This window comes from Odontesthes bonariensis, chromosome 16 (genome assembly GCF_027942865.1).
Source record: "Odontesthes bonariensis isolate fOdoBon6 chromosome 16, fOdoBon6.hap1, whole genome shotgun sequence".
Classification (NCBI taxonomy): Eukaryota; Metazoa; Chordata; class Actinopteri; order Atheriniformes; family Atherinopsidae; genus Odontesthes; species Odontesthes bonariensis.
This window is the reverse complement of record NC_134521.1, coordinates 33,401,430-33,418,899: the sequence shown is the minus strand read 5'-3', so window position 1 is coordinate 33,418,899 and position 17,470 is coordinate 33,401,430. Positions and strand designations below refer to the sequence as shown.

At 45.1% G+C, this 17,470-nt stretch overlaps 2 protein-coding genes across 2 annotated transcripts in view; one reads left to right on the top strand and one right to left on the bottom strand.

Moving 5' to 3' along the window:
• Nucleotides 1-197: 197 nt before the first annotated feature.
• Nucleotides 198-9,904, top strand: rbmx2 (RNA binding motif protein X-linked 2). Its single transcript, XM_075486930.1, has 6 exons — nucleotides 198-286; nucleotides 1,041-1,156; nucleotides 6,974-7,025; nucleotides 7,119-7,248; nucleotides 9,126-9,312; nucleotides 9,387-9,904. Exons 1-6 carry the CDS (start codon nucleotides 282-284, stop codon nucleotides 9,761-9,763), a joined length of 867 nt encoding a protein of 288 aa, XP_075343045.1. The 5' UTR covers nucleotides 198-281; the 3' UTR covers nucleotides 9,764-9,904.
• A 2,408-nt stretch (nucleotides 9,905-12,312) lies between these two features.
• Nucleotides 12,313-17,470, bottom strand: part of siah2l (seven in absentia homolog 2 (Drosophila)-like) — a 49,032-nt gene continuing 43,874 nt past the window's right edge. The window contains exon 3 of the mRNA XM_075486929.1: nucleotides 12,313-17,356. Coding sequence (XP_075343044.1) covers nucleotides 16,985-17,356 — 372 coding nt within the window. The 3' untranslated portion in view covers nucleotides 12,313-16,984. The remainder of the gene's footprint in view (nucleotides 17,357-17,470) is intronic.

The window sequence follows — 17,470 nt, the reverse complement described above, 5'->3', positions numbered from 1 at the left end:
CAAATCTATCTCACACATAATCTTACAATCATAATCATAAAATTGTACCACAGTCGTTCTTTTAATTTAACATTTTTATTTTAATCTCAAACCAATGATAATTGGTCGTTAATATTATTACGACGTGATCGTCGTTCAGCTGCATAAATTTAGCTTGTAGTTAAAACATCCGACCAGCAGGTGGCGGCAGAGGCGGGGATGCAAACGGAAGTGGTTCACATCAACAGGATTCACCATTTCTACCGTACTGTACCGTCAGCTTCTCTTTAAAGCAGTACAACATGAAGTAAGTAAGCATTTTCCAATGAAACACTTTCTATAGGTTTTCTAGTTTATATCTGTTATTTACTCTTGATGTACGCTGCTAGTAAACATTGTAGGTTAAACGGTGCCATCGCTCTATTCTCATTGACCAAACCCTGTTAAAAATCCTCGCGGTTTAGTGATTTCCTTCAATCGATCAGTCAGGTTACTTGATTAGATATTAACGACCTGGTTCATTAAAAACACAAGGAACTGCTTTTTAATTCGGCATATTGTGAGCAGCCGTCAGTGACAGGAATCGACTGCTTTGTGGGGTGTTTTTCTGTTTTCCTGCCGCTAGTTTGGCGCTCCACAGTCAAATGATTTACACAGACATGCACACAAAAACGTGTTAGAAGAGGTGTTGAATGTGTTACATCATCTAAAATATGGATTTTATGCTGCACAATAAAACTAAACAGAGCAAGCTACCAGTAAACTGCTAAAACTAATCTCCTTATCTCAGCTACTTCCTGTTTATGTGCGTTGTTCTTCCATCTCCTCACGTGTCCTTGTGTTTCCTGCTTTAAGTCTCATGTAAAACACTTTGTTCTTACCTGGTGTGACACATGATGATGTTTACTGTTGCTGCTTGAATCAGGACTGAAACTTTTTAAAATAATCATGTTTTATGTCCCACATTCCAGCCCAAACACAGTGTTACTCACATATGATGGGTCATGTTAACACACCTGTGGTTGGTTACTGAACCCTCTTCTCTGTTTCTCTGTTTTCAGTCCGCTGACCAAGGTGAAGCTGATCAACGAGCTGAATGAGCGGGAGGCCAACCTCGGCATCAAAGAGTCTGTTTCCTGGCACAATGTGTACAAAGACAGCGCCTGGATCTTTGTTGGTGAGCTGTTCCTCAGACTCCAGCTGTTAACCAGCTCTGGGTTTCCAGCAGGTTGAGTTGAGTTGATGTTTTTACAAACAAAGACATGAAGCAAAGAGGAATCCCTGCATGGAGCCTGACAGTTATGATTCGATATTGGTAGACCCAGATAATCCACTGGTATTTGCACTTTTAACGAGTAATTTAAGGTGTCTGATGCCCAGAATGATCTGACTGTTCTGTGAATATATTCCAGCCTTTTTGGTTCCTTTTTCCTGTTGAGTCTGTCAGATGGTTTATGTTTTCATCAGTACTCCAAATACTCATTTCCTTTTGGATATTTGACAGATATTCACAATAAGGAAATAAGGTGTCTTTTTTTTTTCAAACCAATATCAAACCAACTTCACCACGGTCTTAAGCGGCAGCTGCAGCAGCAACATTTCCGGAAAGGTACTGGTGTAGTGCTCTCAACACTGACGGCATAATTCACTTTCTTATATGTGTTCTGTTATCTGTTATGTTGTTGGTTCATCGTCTTTAATGTTATGATGCATTTAATAGTTGCGGTCTCTTTAAGAGATCCGGTGACGTTTCATGATAACAGCTGTTCTGTTGATGCGCGAGCTGTCAGTTGGAACTGTGAGTTTTTGTCAGTTGGAACTGTGAGTTTTTGTCAGTTGGAACTGTGAGTTTTTGTCAGTTAATAAACGCGACTCACAGAGTCTTAATGTGAGAAGTTTTCGGCTCATCTTTTTGCCTAAAGGCAACTTCCACACTGGTGACCCCGACGTTTGTTTACTGGACGTATCCAGATCGCCATGACCGCAAACGCTGTGTCTCTCAAGCTCCCCGAATTCTGGGAATCGTCTTCTTCTGCCTGGTTCGCTCAGACTGAGGCACAGTTTGCCTTGCGTCAGATAACGGCCGACGAAACGAAATACTACTGTACTATGTGGTATCTGCTCTCGGAAGTTCTACGGCATCGAGAGTAGTGAGCCTTCTTAAACGTCCTCCTCTGACGAGAAAGTATGAAACTCTGAAAGAATACTTACTGAAAACATTCGAACTATCTGACACAGAGAGGGCTAGCAGGCTTTTCTCTCTTCAAGGGCTCGGTGACAGCAAGCCCTCAGAGCTAATGGACCGAATGCTCGATCTGCTCGGTGACAACAAGCCAGATTTCCTTTTCCTCCACCTTTTCCTGCGCCAACTGCCTGCTCATGTGAGAGCTGCTTTGGCCAACACTGCCAGCACTGATTGTAGAGAACTGGCTGCTGAGGCTGACAAGTGTTTCCTGGCTAGTCAACAGCCCTGCGCAGCTGCCCTTCTTCCTGCTGGTGCTGTTGCTGTATCAGAAATATCCGATGATCACATGCTCATCGCAGCAGCAGCCCCGCGTCGGCAGCAGTCTTCAGGTGTGTGCTACTACCATGCCAGGTTTGGCCCCAAGGCCAAACGATGCCGCTCTCCATGCAGCTTAAGTGGAGCGGGAAACGCCAAGGCCGGCGCTCACTAGTGGCCGTGAGCGTCGGCCATGCCGGCGGGCTGCTCTTCATCCACGACTCCATCTCCGGCCGGCCACTCCTCTGCGACACAGGGGCACAGCGGAGTCTACTTCCTGCTTCACAGGTGGACGTGGTGGCTGACACCCACGGCCCCCCCATGGAAGCCGCCAATGGAAGCCCTATCCGTACATACGGCACAAGGCATGTTGAACTGTGTTTTGACAGCCAATGCTTCGGCTGGGACTTTGTGACTGCCAAAGTCGCTGTTCCCCTCTTAGGATCAGATTTTTTTGTGTGCATTTTGACTGTTAGTGGACGTTAAAAATCAGCGCTTGATCGACGCCGTCACTTTCTGTTCTTATGCCTGCGCGCTCAGCGACTCTGGCTGGTAAGGTCATGTTTTCGAAGGTGGACCTGATCAGAGGATACCATCAAGTGCCCGTACACCCTCGCGACATTCCAAAAACAGCTGTAATCACACCGTTTGGTTTGTTTGAGTTCCTGCGCACACCATTTGGGCTCAAAAATGCTGCTCAAACATTCCAGCGGCTCATGGACTCTGTGTTACGGGATCTGCCTTTTCTGTTTGTGTACCTTGACGACATCCTCGTGGCCAGTTCATCACCTCCAGAGCACCTTTCGCACCTTCGCACTCTGTTCGAGCGACTTACCGAGCACGGGCTCATCATCAATCCAGCCAAGTGCGAGTTCGGTCGGTCCACCATAGACTTTCTGGGGCACAGAGTCACGAAGGACGGGGTTGTTCCCCTTCCGTCAAAAGTAGAGGCCATCACCATTTTTCCACGCCCAGTCACTGTCAGAGCCTTACAGGAGTTCCTTGGCATGGTTAACTTTTACCACCGTTTTCTCCCCAGGGCTGCCCAAACCATGCATCCCCTGTACGAGGCTCTGAAAGGTGCCAAGCCTAAGCACGCTGTGGACTGGAACCCGGAAAGAGACAAGGCTTTTGTGGACGCTAAGACAGCCCTGGCTAAGGCTGCCATGTTGGCCCATCCCGCCTCCTCTGCCCCAATCGCACTTACCACGGACGCCTCGGACTACGCGGTCGGTGCGGTTTACGAGCAGTGGGTGGGTAATGCTTGGCAGCCTCTCGCCTTTTTCAGCAGGCAGTTACGTCCCAGTGAATGGAAGTATAGCACTTTCGACCGGGAGCTACTTGGAGTGTACCTCGCCATCCGACACTTTCGTTCACTGCTGGAAGGACGCCAGTTCACCGTTTTTGTGGACCACAAGCCTCTGACCTTCGCCATGTCCAAAGTCACTCAGCCATGGTCCGGCAGGCAACAGCGGCAGCTGACTTACATCTCAGAGTTCACGACGGACATTGCACACCTTTCTGGGAAGCACAACCAGGTTGCAGACTGCCTCTCCCGTGCTGTTGCGGGGGCGGTCCACCTCGGTTTGGACTACGGCAGCATGGCAACGGAGCAGGCCACAGACCCGGACGTGCAGGCTTGCCGTTCATCCGCTACTGGGCTGCAGCTTCAGGATGTGGCATTCGACGACGCTGGCACCACTCTGCTTTGCGACATCTCTATGGGCTCCCCTAGGCCTGTTGTGCCTGCGAAGTGGAGGCGGCCTGTTTTCGACGCCATCCATAGCCTCTCACACCCCGGAACCAAGGCCTCACAACGGCTGGTGGCAGCAAAGTTTGTGTGGCACGGACTTAAAAAGGACGTGAGGGACTGGGCGAACACCTGTGTAGAGTGCCAACGTGCCAAAGTACACCGCCACACCAAAGCGCCACTGGAACAATTTCAAGTGCCTGAACGACGTTTCGACCACGTCAACATCGACCTAGTTGGCCCACTTCCACCCTCGCAGGGTTACACTCATGTACTCACTATGGTCGACAGGACCACACGGTGGGCAGAGGCTGTTCCACTGTCATCCATAACATCAGCGGACGTGGCACGGGCATTTATTGGCACCTGGGTGTCCCGTTTTGGCGCCCCTTCAGACATCTCCTCAGACCGTGGCGCACAGTTTACTTCCGAGCTTTGGAACGCTGTCGCAGGGAGCTTGGGAGTTAAACTCCACCGCACCACGGCCTACCACCCCCAGAGCAATGGCCTCTGTGAACGATTTCACAGGTCCATGAAAGCCTCCCTGCGTGCCAGCCTGAAGGACAGTTCCTGGGCTGACAAGCTCCCATGGGTCATGCTGGGCATCAGGACAGCGCCGAAGGAAGACCTCCAGGCCTCCTCCGCAGAGCTGGTCTACGGTCAGCCACTGCGGGTCCCTGGGGATTTCGTCCCCAGCACCACGACCCCTTGGTCAGCCACACTCCAGCGCTCCAGCCTGTTAGACAATGCCAAGCTGTTTGCTCCACTTGCTACCTCCTGCCATGGTCTACCAAACTCTCACGTCCCCAGTGGCCTACAGTCTGCTGGGTATGTTTTCATTCGTGTGGATGGGCACCGCGGACCTCTCCGTCCGCCTTACGAGGGCCCTTTCCGTGTTGTGGAAACTGGGGACAAGCACTTTGTGGTGGACATTGGGGGCAAACCGGAGTGTATTTCTGTGAACCGCCTTAAACCAGCTCACCTTGATCTGGCCAGGGCAGTTGAGTTGGCGCAGCCCCCAAAACGGGGACGGCCTCTGACTAGGCCCCCCCTTTCCGTTCCTCCTGCCCCTCGACCATGCCGCAGGGGAGCCCCACAGACAGCCACTGAGGGGGCGGTTCCGCACTCTCAAATTCGGCGGAGCCGCACTGGACGTTTGATTCGCCCCCCACGCCGTTGATATTTTTTTAATCAGGTTTTCTGTTAGAGTGAATTCTGGGGGGGCATGTGTAGTGCTCTCAACACTGACGGCATAATTCACTTTCTTATATGTGTTCTGTTATCTGTTATGTTGTTGGTTCATCGTCTTTAATGTTATGATGCATTTAATAGTTGCGGTCTCTTTAAGAGATCCGGTGACGTTTCATGATAACAGCTGTTCTGTTGATGCGCGAGCTGTCAGTTGGAACTGTCAGTTTTTGTCAGTTGGAACTGTGAGTTTTTGTCAGTTGGAACTGTGAGTTTTTGTCAGTTAATAAACGCGACTCACAGAGTCTTAATGTGAGAAGTTTTCGGCTCATCTTTTCGCCTAAAGGCAACTTCCACACTGGCTTGATTAAATTAATTCTGGACTCTATACCCGACCACATGAAGACCTCGGGACACTTCGGTTTGGCTTTAGGGACCCTCTACTCACTACCACGTAAGTGTTATGTTGTTTGGAGCTGTAGAAGAGGTATAAAAATAGCGTTTTGTAGCGGCGATACTCGATGCCGTCATCACTTCCAGGCTAACGACTTTTGGCTAAAAACGGTCAAATCGAAATTCTCAAAACACATCCGAATGACATGATTTTGATGTCAACTCAACGTATGTACTCCCAACATCCCGTAAATTGATCTAAAGTGCATTTTACGCCAGATTATCCCTTTAAGGACATCACTTTCAGATGCTGTTCATCTGCTGTAGATAGTTCTTTAGGCCTGACACTTCTTCTTTTGTCCTCCACTTGTCCAGTTTCCTCAAATGTTTTAAGGACACACTGCACACCATGCTGAGATATGCCAAGTTTTCAGCTAACAGCTCTTTGGGAATCACCTTGTTGCTGCAGAAATCCTGTTTTCTGTCTGTCAGACTGTGTTATCTTTGCTGTTTTTCACAGATGCAGCTAAAAAAATGGGAACAAATCTTAATTCCAGTCTAAAACCCACAAAGAGCTTCTAGAATATTCATTTCTGGTGGCATAAAACAGTTTAATCATTTCATTTATATTAATTGTTCCATAATTAGTCATTAAATTATATCTTATATTCCTTTTTTAAGCTTTAAATTGAATCTTATTTACTTTTTCTTGATGTTGAATAAAATATAATTCTTATTATTGTCTGTTTTTTTTCCCTACTTTTAGACTTGATAACATTAATTATTTTGGGATTAGGATTTTTTTTTTAAACTGAATTTCATATATTAATTTGACTCTTGGTAACTGAAAGCAGTTTTAAACGTAAATGTACAAAAAAGTTGAAACTATGAAGCTGTGTTTCACAGATGCAACTAAAGAAATGGGAACAAATGATGTGTCTCTGTGACAGGCTGCTGGGAACAAAGAGCCTAAAGATCCAGTTTAAAATGGCTTCTTTGCTAAGTTGTCTGTTCTGTGTGGACACAACACTGGTTCATCCCTTGAGTTAGGAGCCTTTTTCCTCCCTGAATGGTTCATAGGTCAGAGTTAAGTGGCTTAACAGAGAAAAAAAGTTCCTAAATGTAGGTTTGGGCTGCTTTCTGATCACTTTGGTCTCCTGCAGGCGGCTTTCCCTACGAGCTGACCGAAGGCGACTTGATCTGCGTCTTCTCTCAGTACGTATCTGCTCAGTCTGCTCATGTGCTGTCCGGTCACTCATCGAGTTTCACCAAAATGTGGAAAATGATCTTTTATTTTCTCCCGATCAGGTATGGAGAGACCGTCAACATCAACCTGGTGCGGGACAAGAAGACAGGGAAGTCCAAAGGCTTCTGCTTCATCTGCTACGAGGACCAGAGGAGCACCGTCCTGGCTGTGGACAACTTTAACGGCATCAAGGTGTGTGACCTGTAACTGCGCCCCCTACAGGCAGGGAGAGGAACTCAAACTAACCGCATGAAGCCCATAAATATTCAGTGTATTTTGAAGTAAAATGAAGAGAAGCAGCTGAGCTTTAACCTTTAGTCTCAAACTAGAGAATCTTTTTCATGAGAAATTACCAGAAAAATTATTTAATTATTAAAATTAGGGCTGGGAGAGTTAACTCGTTGTTATCACGTTAACTTGTTAATTAAATATAAATATTTTAAATAAATATTTATTGCGCATTAACGCAGGTTTTATTTTGTAAAAGTCTGTTGCTCACAGGCTTTTATTCTGTAAAAGTCTGTTGCTCACAGGCTTTTATTCTGTAAAAGTCTGTTGCTCACAGGCTTTTATTCTGTAAAAGTCTGTTGCTCACAGGCTTTTATTCTGTAAATGTCTGTTGCTCACAGGCTTTTATCAGAGAGTCTCTATTATGAGGAGAGGGAAAACTGGCGGCTTTTTCCGGGTGGTACTGCACTCTAGGGGCGCCAACGAAGCAGTGCAGAGCACGCCGAACTCTATGGTGGTACTATGAAATCCACCTTAGATGCAGCCATTGCTTTGCACGTGGTTTGATTTTTTTTTAGACTCACTAGATCTTTTTAAAATACACATTTATTGTCAGTATTGCCTCACGAGTGACGTCACGCATGTGGCATCACTTTACGGCATGGTCAGTCCTAGCGCTGAGCTAGCAGAGAGGTGTTAGCTCAAATAGTTACAGATTTCAGCACAGCCCTTTTACATACTCTCTGACTAGCCTCTGGTTTAGCTTTGGTTGTTGTTAGCAGCACCAGGTTAGCACTCTGGCACAGTGGACGGGTGCCGTAAAGCAGCCGGTCGTAATCTGCCGCGCGTTCTTCAGATTCCATTAGCTAAATGCTAGCGGAGACTGACTCGCAAATGCCAGACCTGTAAGAAAACAGAAAGATATAACTCCCAGGTTATTGTACTTTTGATATAAATCTACATCACTCTGTCAGAAATCACAGTAATATTTTCAGGTTTCAGTCGCTAGCGGGGACATTTTTTGAGTTATTAGCGCCAGCCCTATGGCCAATGGTCATTCTGCACTCGCTCGCCAGCGCCCCCAGAGAAAATCAACTGAACTGCAGCCAAATTTTTTATAATGGGGCAAATAGGAAGTGGAACAGCTGTCTGTAAAAGGGCTGTGCTTTTATTCTGTAAAAGTCTGTTGCTCACAGTCTTTTATTTTGTAAAAGTCTGTTGCTCAAAGCCTTTTATTCTGTAAAAGTCTGTTGCTCACAGGCTTTTATTTGGTAAAAGTCTGTTGCTCACAGGCTTTTTTTTTGTAAAAGTCTGTTGCTGTCTGCCGCGGAACCGGAAAAGAAAGTAATCAGCGGATCCACCAAACATGGAGAAGGGTACGGAACTTTTACTCTGCCATTTTCATTTTAAAGTTCTTCCATACGGCGGCGTCGACAGAACCAAAGTCATCTGTAAACACTGCCAAGTTGAATTGTCTTCTCACCGTAGTAGTTCCAGTCTAAAATATCACTTAAATCCAAAACACACAACTGATAGCAGCAAGTCATTAAAGGAAACAGACAGTGGAGCGAGGCTTCTACATAAAAACTACATAAAGATGCTGATGTTAAAAGTGTGTTTGCACAACAAATGTTATGGCACTTTCATTCATATGGCAGCACATTTAAAATAAAACTAAATGCTAAAGGCTATACACTACTTTTGGATTCCTTTTTGGATTCTGCGTACAAATGCGCTGAATCGTGATTAATCAGGGAAATCATGTGATTAATTAGATTAAACATTTTAATCGTTGCCCAGCCCTAACTTTGTTTCTAACTTTGTGGCCTTTGTTGGGTCAGATTAAAGGTCGGACCATCCGTGTGGATCACGTGAAAGACTACCGTCCGCCCAAAGACAACGAGGACATGGACGACATCACCAAACATCTGAGGCAGGAGGGCTGCGCCCCCAGAGCCCCCGAGACGCAGTCCTCCGCCGCCTCAGAGGAGGACGAGTACAGCATCCCCGTGAAGAAGGCCAAAAAAGGTGAGGCCGCCTCCTTCTGTTGTAAAGCCTCCTGATTCAGGACCAGATGGATTTTAAACTCCTGTTTTCCTCAGACAAGAAAGAGAAGAAGAAAAAGAAGAAAGAGAAGAAGGAGAAGAAGAAGCGGAGCCGGGCTCCCTCTTCCTCTCCTCCTCCTCCTCCTCGTCCTGTCATAGTCAAAGAGGAGAAGGAAGACGCCGCCTACGACAAGTACAACCAGAAGGTGGCCTCGCCACGGGAACAGCAGAACGGACAGAGAGCGAGAGAGGTGGAGACGCGCCGCGAGGAAGAGGAGAGGCGGCGAGGGACAGACAGAGAAGAAGACACGAGGAGGAACCGCGACAGAGTCGACGAGAGAAGAAGAGAGACGGACCGGGATGACAGCAGAAGAGGAGAGGCTTACAGAGACCGAGACGACAGAAGAAGAGACAGAGACTGTGACAGGAGATAAGAAAAAGGAGGTTCAAATACAAATGAGTCGGGAATTAACCGATAATTTGGTGGTTTTAGGACGTTTATCTGAAAATAAATCAGAATAAATATGTTGGAATTAATAGAGAAATGACCAATAAATAAAAGATGAGTTTGTTTATATTGTTTCATGTTTTCTTTTGAGCTTTTATGTCTGTATTCATCCGGCCTGGTTTTAAAGAATAATCTTTGGTTAATCCACAGATTAAGGATGTTAAAACACTCCACACAGGTGTCCCCTGATGGCCGCAGGTGGTATTACACAAGAACGTCTCAACATTTCTGTGTCCTACATGTTCGTTGCACATTGAATTGTAACGAACACGTAGGGACGAGTGTGAGGCGTAAAATCAGAGTTTGTAATAAATCAAAGAAATATATCTGAGAAATAAATGAGAGCTGAACGACCTCTGCTGTTTATAAGTAACAAAACTAGTACTTTTGATAAAGCTTCAGCAGGGAACATCTTTAAAATTCACTCCAGCACCTATTTATTCCTTTAAAGTCATTTGGGCTCCTCAAAATTGTACATTTTAAGTTGTTTTTTTTTTTAACTCAAAAATGAAGAAAAAATATCTTTTTCCTCAGTCAGTGAGTGGACATCTATGAATATGCTAATTAGCCCCACCCACCCACAGCTAAAACCGGACCTCTCTATTTAGTCTTTGCTCTGTGTAGCTTTAGGAATATTTGGGCAATTCAGTGATAACTGTTTCACTGTGTGGTTCTCAATATGAAGAAACTAAGGCTACGTTCAGACAGCACACTAAAGTGACCCAAATCCGATTTTTTTTTTGGCCCTATGCGACCTGTATCTGATCTTTTCATGACAGTCTGAACAGCACAGATCGGATTTTTTCAAATCCGATCCAGGCCACTTGGATATGTGGTCCTAATTCCGATACGTATCTGATCTTTTGCCTTGCGACTGCAGTCTGAACGGCCAGGGCGCATTTATCCGACCTACGCGTCTGAAAAGCCGCTCACATCACAGTCCCACCACTCCTGGCTACGACGATGCACCCAAACGCGTCTTTGGATAGACGATGCCACTGCCCCACAAAAGGCCAGGGGCAAAAGCCTAGCTCTTTTTCTTTTTAATATCCTCTTTAAAATTATACCGTGATTAATGTACTGGCTCCGGCTGGACAACAACTTTAAAATCGCTTGTAGATGGCCAAGTCCTGCACCCAGCCACAGCAGAAAGTCTCATAAGATTCTAAAGATTGTGACTTTTAAACTCCTGCATAGTGTAGTAACTTACACCAAAGACAAGATAATTTACTATGTCCATATATGTGCACGGAGGTAACTGGTCCAGATCTCTGTGCCATTCTGCTGCAGGGAGCTCGTAAGGATCAATATTTTGGATGCTCGAGAGCTTCTCCAAATACCGCTGCTTTGCGCTTGTAATAAGCTTGTGACTCCTCATTCTCAATATGCATTCCTACTCTTACCATCCATGTTTACTTCCGCAAACACTGGGCACGCTCATGACGTATGACGTCATCGTACGCTCTTCTGCGCATGCGGGATAGTATGGGGCGGTAAGCCGTTCACACAGCAGGCCACATACAGGTCGCATTTAATTGCAATGTGAACGACCTCACAAAAAAATCGGAATTGAGCATCAAGGCCTGCAGTCTGAACGTAGCCTAAGTTAGACATGTTTAATGGGAAGTATCAGAAAGGCATTGCTGGCCAACCAAAAGCCGTAACAACTGAGCCTCCAACTCAGGCGCCGGACGGATTTAACTATCGGCTCCCATGTCCTCGAAGTTCCTAACTTGCTGAACCGAGAGCGAGTCACTCAGGGGAATGACGTAGCCTGGGCTAAAAGTACTAGTTTTTTAGCTAGCCTGGGCTCAAAGTACTATTTTTTTTTAGCTAGCCTGGGCTAAAAGTACTAGTTTTTTAGCTAGCCTGGGATCTATAAATCCCTCGTTTTTGGTGGCAGAAAAGCGGCAGGCCTAATTTCAGTGTTACCCTGATGTGTTTAAACAACTTACAGTCACCTTTGATCCTGACCAAACAGTTTCACAAATATTTCATTTCAACATGGCTGACGTAGACTTGGTGGGTGGAGCCTGTTCTGACCAATCAGAATGGGCTTTTGTTTCAAAAGGAAAAATTAAGATGCAGCTGGAGCAGAAACAACTTTGAAAGCCATTTCTTTGGACATTAAAGGAAAATTTGCCAAATAAAAACATTTATTTCCTCCCTGACCTAACAACATCCGCATGTCCTCATTAGCATTAGCACAATGAATGAATGAATGAATTAATTTATTTGACTATTATTTTGTAAAACATGGTACAGCAACTGAACCATACATTAAAATAAATAAATAGTCAGGGATAACACAAAAAAGCCCTAAGGCTTATTTCCATTGTGGTCCCTGACGCTACCTGTAAATTGTTAGCATAGCATCACCTGCATTTCTTTACAAACAATGCAGTTAATCTAAACATGAAGAGGTGGAAGACATGTCTTTGGGAGAATTTATTCAATTGTTTTATTGATAATATAATAATTAATAAGTTGGCATTGCTAACAACTATCATTACCTCACAAAAAGACAAATGAGAAGTTATAGGGTTGAAAAAAAAGAGGGCTGGCCTCATTCATTCCAAACCAAAGGTCCTTTATTTCAGCAGGATATTTTAATTTGTTATTACAGTCGCTGTGTTGAAGGTTTCTGAGGTTTAGATGAATAAAAATAGCTTTTCTGTGACTGAAGGAACAAAGGAAACACAACAGAGGTCTGAAGGTTTTATGTTTCAGTTACAGACATGATCATCAGAGGTATCTTCATCATATTCAGAACAGGAAATGTCTGTCGTTTTACCCAAAATAAAACTGTGGTATCATTTCTGTTGCATTTCACAGGTTTTTAGCCAAAAAAAAAGCAGATCAGCACCAAGAGTCCTCGGGAGAGAGCGCAGAAAGGAGGTCGTTGTTGGTAGAAAAGTAAGGCGCTGGCGGCTGAGCAGAGGGGGGGACGGGAGGATTACTCCACCGTTTTACTGCTTTTACCAGATTAAAAGGATTAACCACAGAGGTCAAACACAGACCTCTGAAATGAGACAGATAAACAGATCTGAACCGGCAACCTTCCCCTCAGATGAGCAGCGCAGTGAAGGCGTTTCAATGATTCTGATTCACCTGAAGTACCAGCAGCTGAGTCAGCGTTTCAGGCCTCATTCACCCGTCAGCGGAACTGGAACCTGGTTCATTTACCGATTATTTTCTATAAAAATCTATCAACTGCTATTAAAAATGCTTAAAATGTTCTTTTTTTTTCTAATTTACCGTCACACATGACAAAGAAAATCATCAAACCATCACACACGAGAAGCTGAAAACAGTACAAATAATGTCGATTATATTCAAAACAAAGCATGAAACAACGTGCACGGATTTAATATTTAACGCTTTTATGTTTTTAAAAAAAAATTAAATCCATCTTTACACTGTAAATGAGCGTCATCAACATGTCTGAGAGTACAAAGCTTCGCCATTTAAACCGTTTCAGACGCTACGACCAGCGCATTGCATTGGTTCAGAGCATTTAAAGCTGTCATCTTTACCGCATGTACCTGAAGGCATCACCATCCAGTGAGTGGAAGCAACATTAAAGTCAGCAGAAGAAGAAGAAGCAGAAGCAGAAGCAGAAGAAGCAGAAGCAGAAGCAGAAGCAGAAGCAGAAGCAGAAGCAGAAGAAGAAGAAGAAGAAGAAGAAGAAGAAGAAGAAGAAGAAGAAGAAGAAGAAGAAGAAGAAGAAGTAGAAGTAGAAGAAGAAGAAGAAGTAGAAGAAGAAGAAGAAGAAGAAGAAGAAGAAGAAGAAGAAGAAGCAGAAGAAGCAGAAGAAGAAGAAGAAGAAGAAGAAGAAGAAGAAGAAGAAGAAGAAGTAGAAGAAGAAGAAGAAGAAGAAGCATCAACCGTAAGACTCCAGATTACCTGATGAGTTCAGGCTCGTTCTGCTGGCGTCTGTCGCCATAGAAACGGAGAGTTCGTTGTTTTTAATCCATGACGTGAAAGAACCCAAAACTAAGAAGCTAAAGAGTCGGATATATTTTAGTTTCCACTCCTGTGCTCGTACAGTGAAAGAGTGGAAAAGTTTGTTAAAGCAAAGTTTAGACTTGATAAAACAGATTTATTTACTCTTGTTGTTTTAAAGTGGGCGAGGAGCCCCACTTTGGAGTATAATCCAAGGCTGTGTTCGAAACCGCATACTACAGAGCGTTTACCCACAATGCATTTCGCTCCTGCCCGAGCCGGATTCAGCCGACCTGAAGCTGATTTCCCTTAAGCTCTAAACTCTGTAAACTTTAGCAACATTTGAAACATTTTCAGGGGATAAAGTAGTCGTTTAGATCCCCAACGTGTTGAAAACCTGACAAAATATCGGCTATTTACAATTTTGTTCCCATGAATTTGGCTACTAAAGCTAGCCGCAGTGAGCAACGCACTTCCGGTTATTTTCACAAAATAAAATACCCGTTGTCTTTTATCATAGGAAAGCCTATACGATACAATTGGTGCTTTTGTTTTGAAAACAGGAAGTGAACCTACCCTAGTTGTAGCTAGCTTGAAACTGCTGTTTTGACAGGAAATGACGATCGGCGACGTCACGTTACGTTGCATCTTGGATAGTTTGAGTATGAGTTAGGGCTGGGCGGTATGGCCTAAAATGTATACCCCGGTAAAATTTGAGCCACTGACGGTACACGGTATATATCGCGGTATGGTACTTTTGTATATAAATTACAACAGAACAGTTTCTCAGTGGTTACCATACCACCAAATAAACACTTTCAATCAGGATGTTTGCAGCAATATTAAATTAAATGTATTGTGCAAAACAGAAAACACAGGAAATATAAAAAATATATACGTTATATTTATATTTAAAAAATAAGAAAAGGTCAATTTCCTCGAATAAACTCTGTGAGAGAAAAGCCGCTGCCTCTTGGATAACGTAACTTTCATAGGCGCATTCCACTTATTCAACATGCTCAAATATGCGTCATGTTTCAGACACCCCATTTGTGCATGTTAAGCTAACTGCTTGTTAATACGATAAGTTTTTTATTACTTTGCATGTCTTCCAAAAGAGAAAATAATCAGGATTTTGAGGATGTTACCGTTACACACCAGCTGAGACGCAGGGTAGCAAAATATTATGGGCGTGAAAACGAAACTTAGAAAATCGGCTCGGCGCATGCGCAAAACCACAAAGTAGCAAATCTCGACAAGTAGCAGAAATCGACAGACTCGTTTCATATTCCGGAGCATGGTTAGCCCGCAGGTGGTAAAACAAATTACTCGTGTTACCTTGTCTTGCGATTATTGTCGCCCGGCATATCCAAGCGGATGTTCAAAACTTTGCATTACTGCCGGACTCATGAGCTATTGCGGTATAAGGTATGCCAAAAAAATCTCTACCGTTGGTGAAAAATACCGCATAAGGTATGATACCGTGCATACCGCCCACCCCTAGTATGAGTAGTAACCTCATGATGCATACCCAACATTTCGGAGAATCTAGTATGCATCCGGGAACTTCTCGCTTACTCAAACTCGCATACTACCTCTGAAAGTTAGTAGGAGAAGTAGGAGAAGTATGCAGTTTGGAACACAGCCCTAGTTTATGGCATAAAACCAGCAAAAGACCTTAATTCTTTTTGGAAAATGTAAGAAGTCTTCACTTTGGCGTGATGAGCCGAGTCGCCCCCTGCTGGTCAGCAAGCTGAACATCTGGGTTTTTATTGCTTCGTGTTTTTATTAATCTGGAAGATGTTATGAAGAAACAGGGAATAAAAATGGGAAAAATGGGGCGCCCCATGTACAGAGGCTATAGTCCTTGCTGCAGCTGGCCCCGGTTCGAGTCCCGTATCGGACGGCCCTGTGCTACATGTTGTTCCCCCTCTCTCTGCCCCCTGCTTCCTGTCTCTCTAAACTGTCCTATCCATTAAAGGCACAAAAGCCCAACAAAAATAATTAAGAAAATGGGAAAAATAAAGGTTTCTAATCTCAGTTTTTGTCCGTTTTGAACTGAAACACGTTTGTGAATTTCAGAAAGACTAAAATGACGTGTTTACCGGATATTTCTGGTCTGAGCCGACACACAAAACTCAGCGACTGATTCCCAAATATGATAGAATATCCAGGATATTTCAGTTTACTTCCAATTCACATCCAGTTTACATCCAATTCCAACTTCACATTTAATTCAGATTTGCTTCATTTGTGAAACGAATCCTGTTTTTTGTTGAGAATTATACAGAAAAGTGACGACGTTCATGTCAATCTTTCAGGTTTGATAATGCCTCCAAACTCATTTATTAAAAGAGACTTTTAACAAAGAGAGTTGAACTTTTTGGAGTCTTTTTCTCAGAACTCAACAGTAAACTGTACATTTAGATGGTTTCAGACTTCCCCCAAAGACTTCAGTAATAATTACCTGATTAACCGACCGACAGAAGAAGAATCCAGTGACCTTTTGAGTTAGTTTCCAAATATAAAACTAAATATTTGTCTTTGTTAAACGCGACAGGGAAACAGATCTTTGGCTTTTCCACTTTGGTTCAGCAGAAACAGCATTTTTTCCCGTTAAAATCAGTAAAGAAACGGAGTCTGAGGTGTGCGAATGGGTCCGAAACGTGTTAAAGTTTTAATATCTGAAGTTACTCTGCTGGTGACCGGTGCAAACATCAGGAGGAAGGATCAGAGTTCTGTTGGGACGCCGTCGGGCTTGCAGGAAGTCCGACGGACCCGATGAATCTCTGCTCGGTGAGTATAACCAGCAGTTCGGACTCTGAGGCCGTCGGTTGTGCGTCACACGGGGTGGAACCGTCCTCCCGTTGGGGTGGAACCCGTCCTCCCGTTGGGGTGGGGTGGAACCGTCCTCCCGTTGGGTTGGGGTGGAACCGTCCTCCCGTTGGGTTGGGGTGGAACCGTCCTCCCGTTGGGTTGGGGTGGAACCGTCCTCCCGTTGGGTAGGGGTGGAACCGTCCTCCCGTTGGGGCGTTTGGGCCCAAACTGCTCAAATGTTCGGCTTCCTTCCTCCTCGGGCGTCTCCAGCAGCGCTGCCAGAGGCGTCGGCGTCGGCGTCATCCCTGCGGGGTGTTCGCTGTCCCCGAGGCATACGGCGAACGGTCAGCGATGTAACCCGTGATGGCGAGCGCCGCTCGGCGCCTCAGCACATAGAGATGGTGACGTTGATGCCCAGGTTGCCGTTGTCGGCGAACAGGTGGGCGATGGAGGTGTCGAACACCAGGCAGTCGCTGTTCATGATGGCGGCCGCCACCCCGTCGTGGATGGAGCGCGGCGTGGCCTCCCAGGTCAGCCGGCGGCGGTTGCCGTTGAGCTCCAGACGGTAGGCAAAGTTTTCCGCCTGCTTTCGGGTGCCGATGAGCAGCACCACGGCGAAGAACTGCTGGTGGCCTTCGTACTTCTCCTGCTTCTCCAGAACCAGCATGAAGTGGTGGCTGAAGCACGACTGCATCATCACCCAGTCCACAGCGCCCGGCAGGTTGATGTCCGTCGCCAGGAAGACGATGTCCTCGCCCTAAAGACAGAGAGGGACAGAAACCAAACTGTGTTCACCCACTCAGACCAAACTGTGACTGAAACTGAGAGGTGAAACCTTTGTTTTTAATGGCCGACTTTGATTCATGTTGAT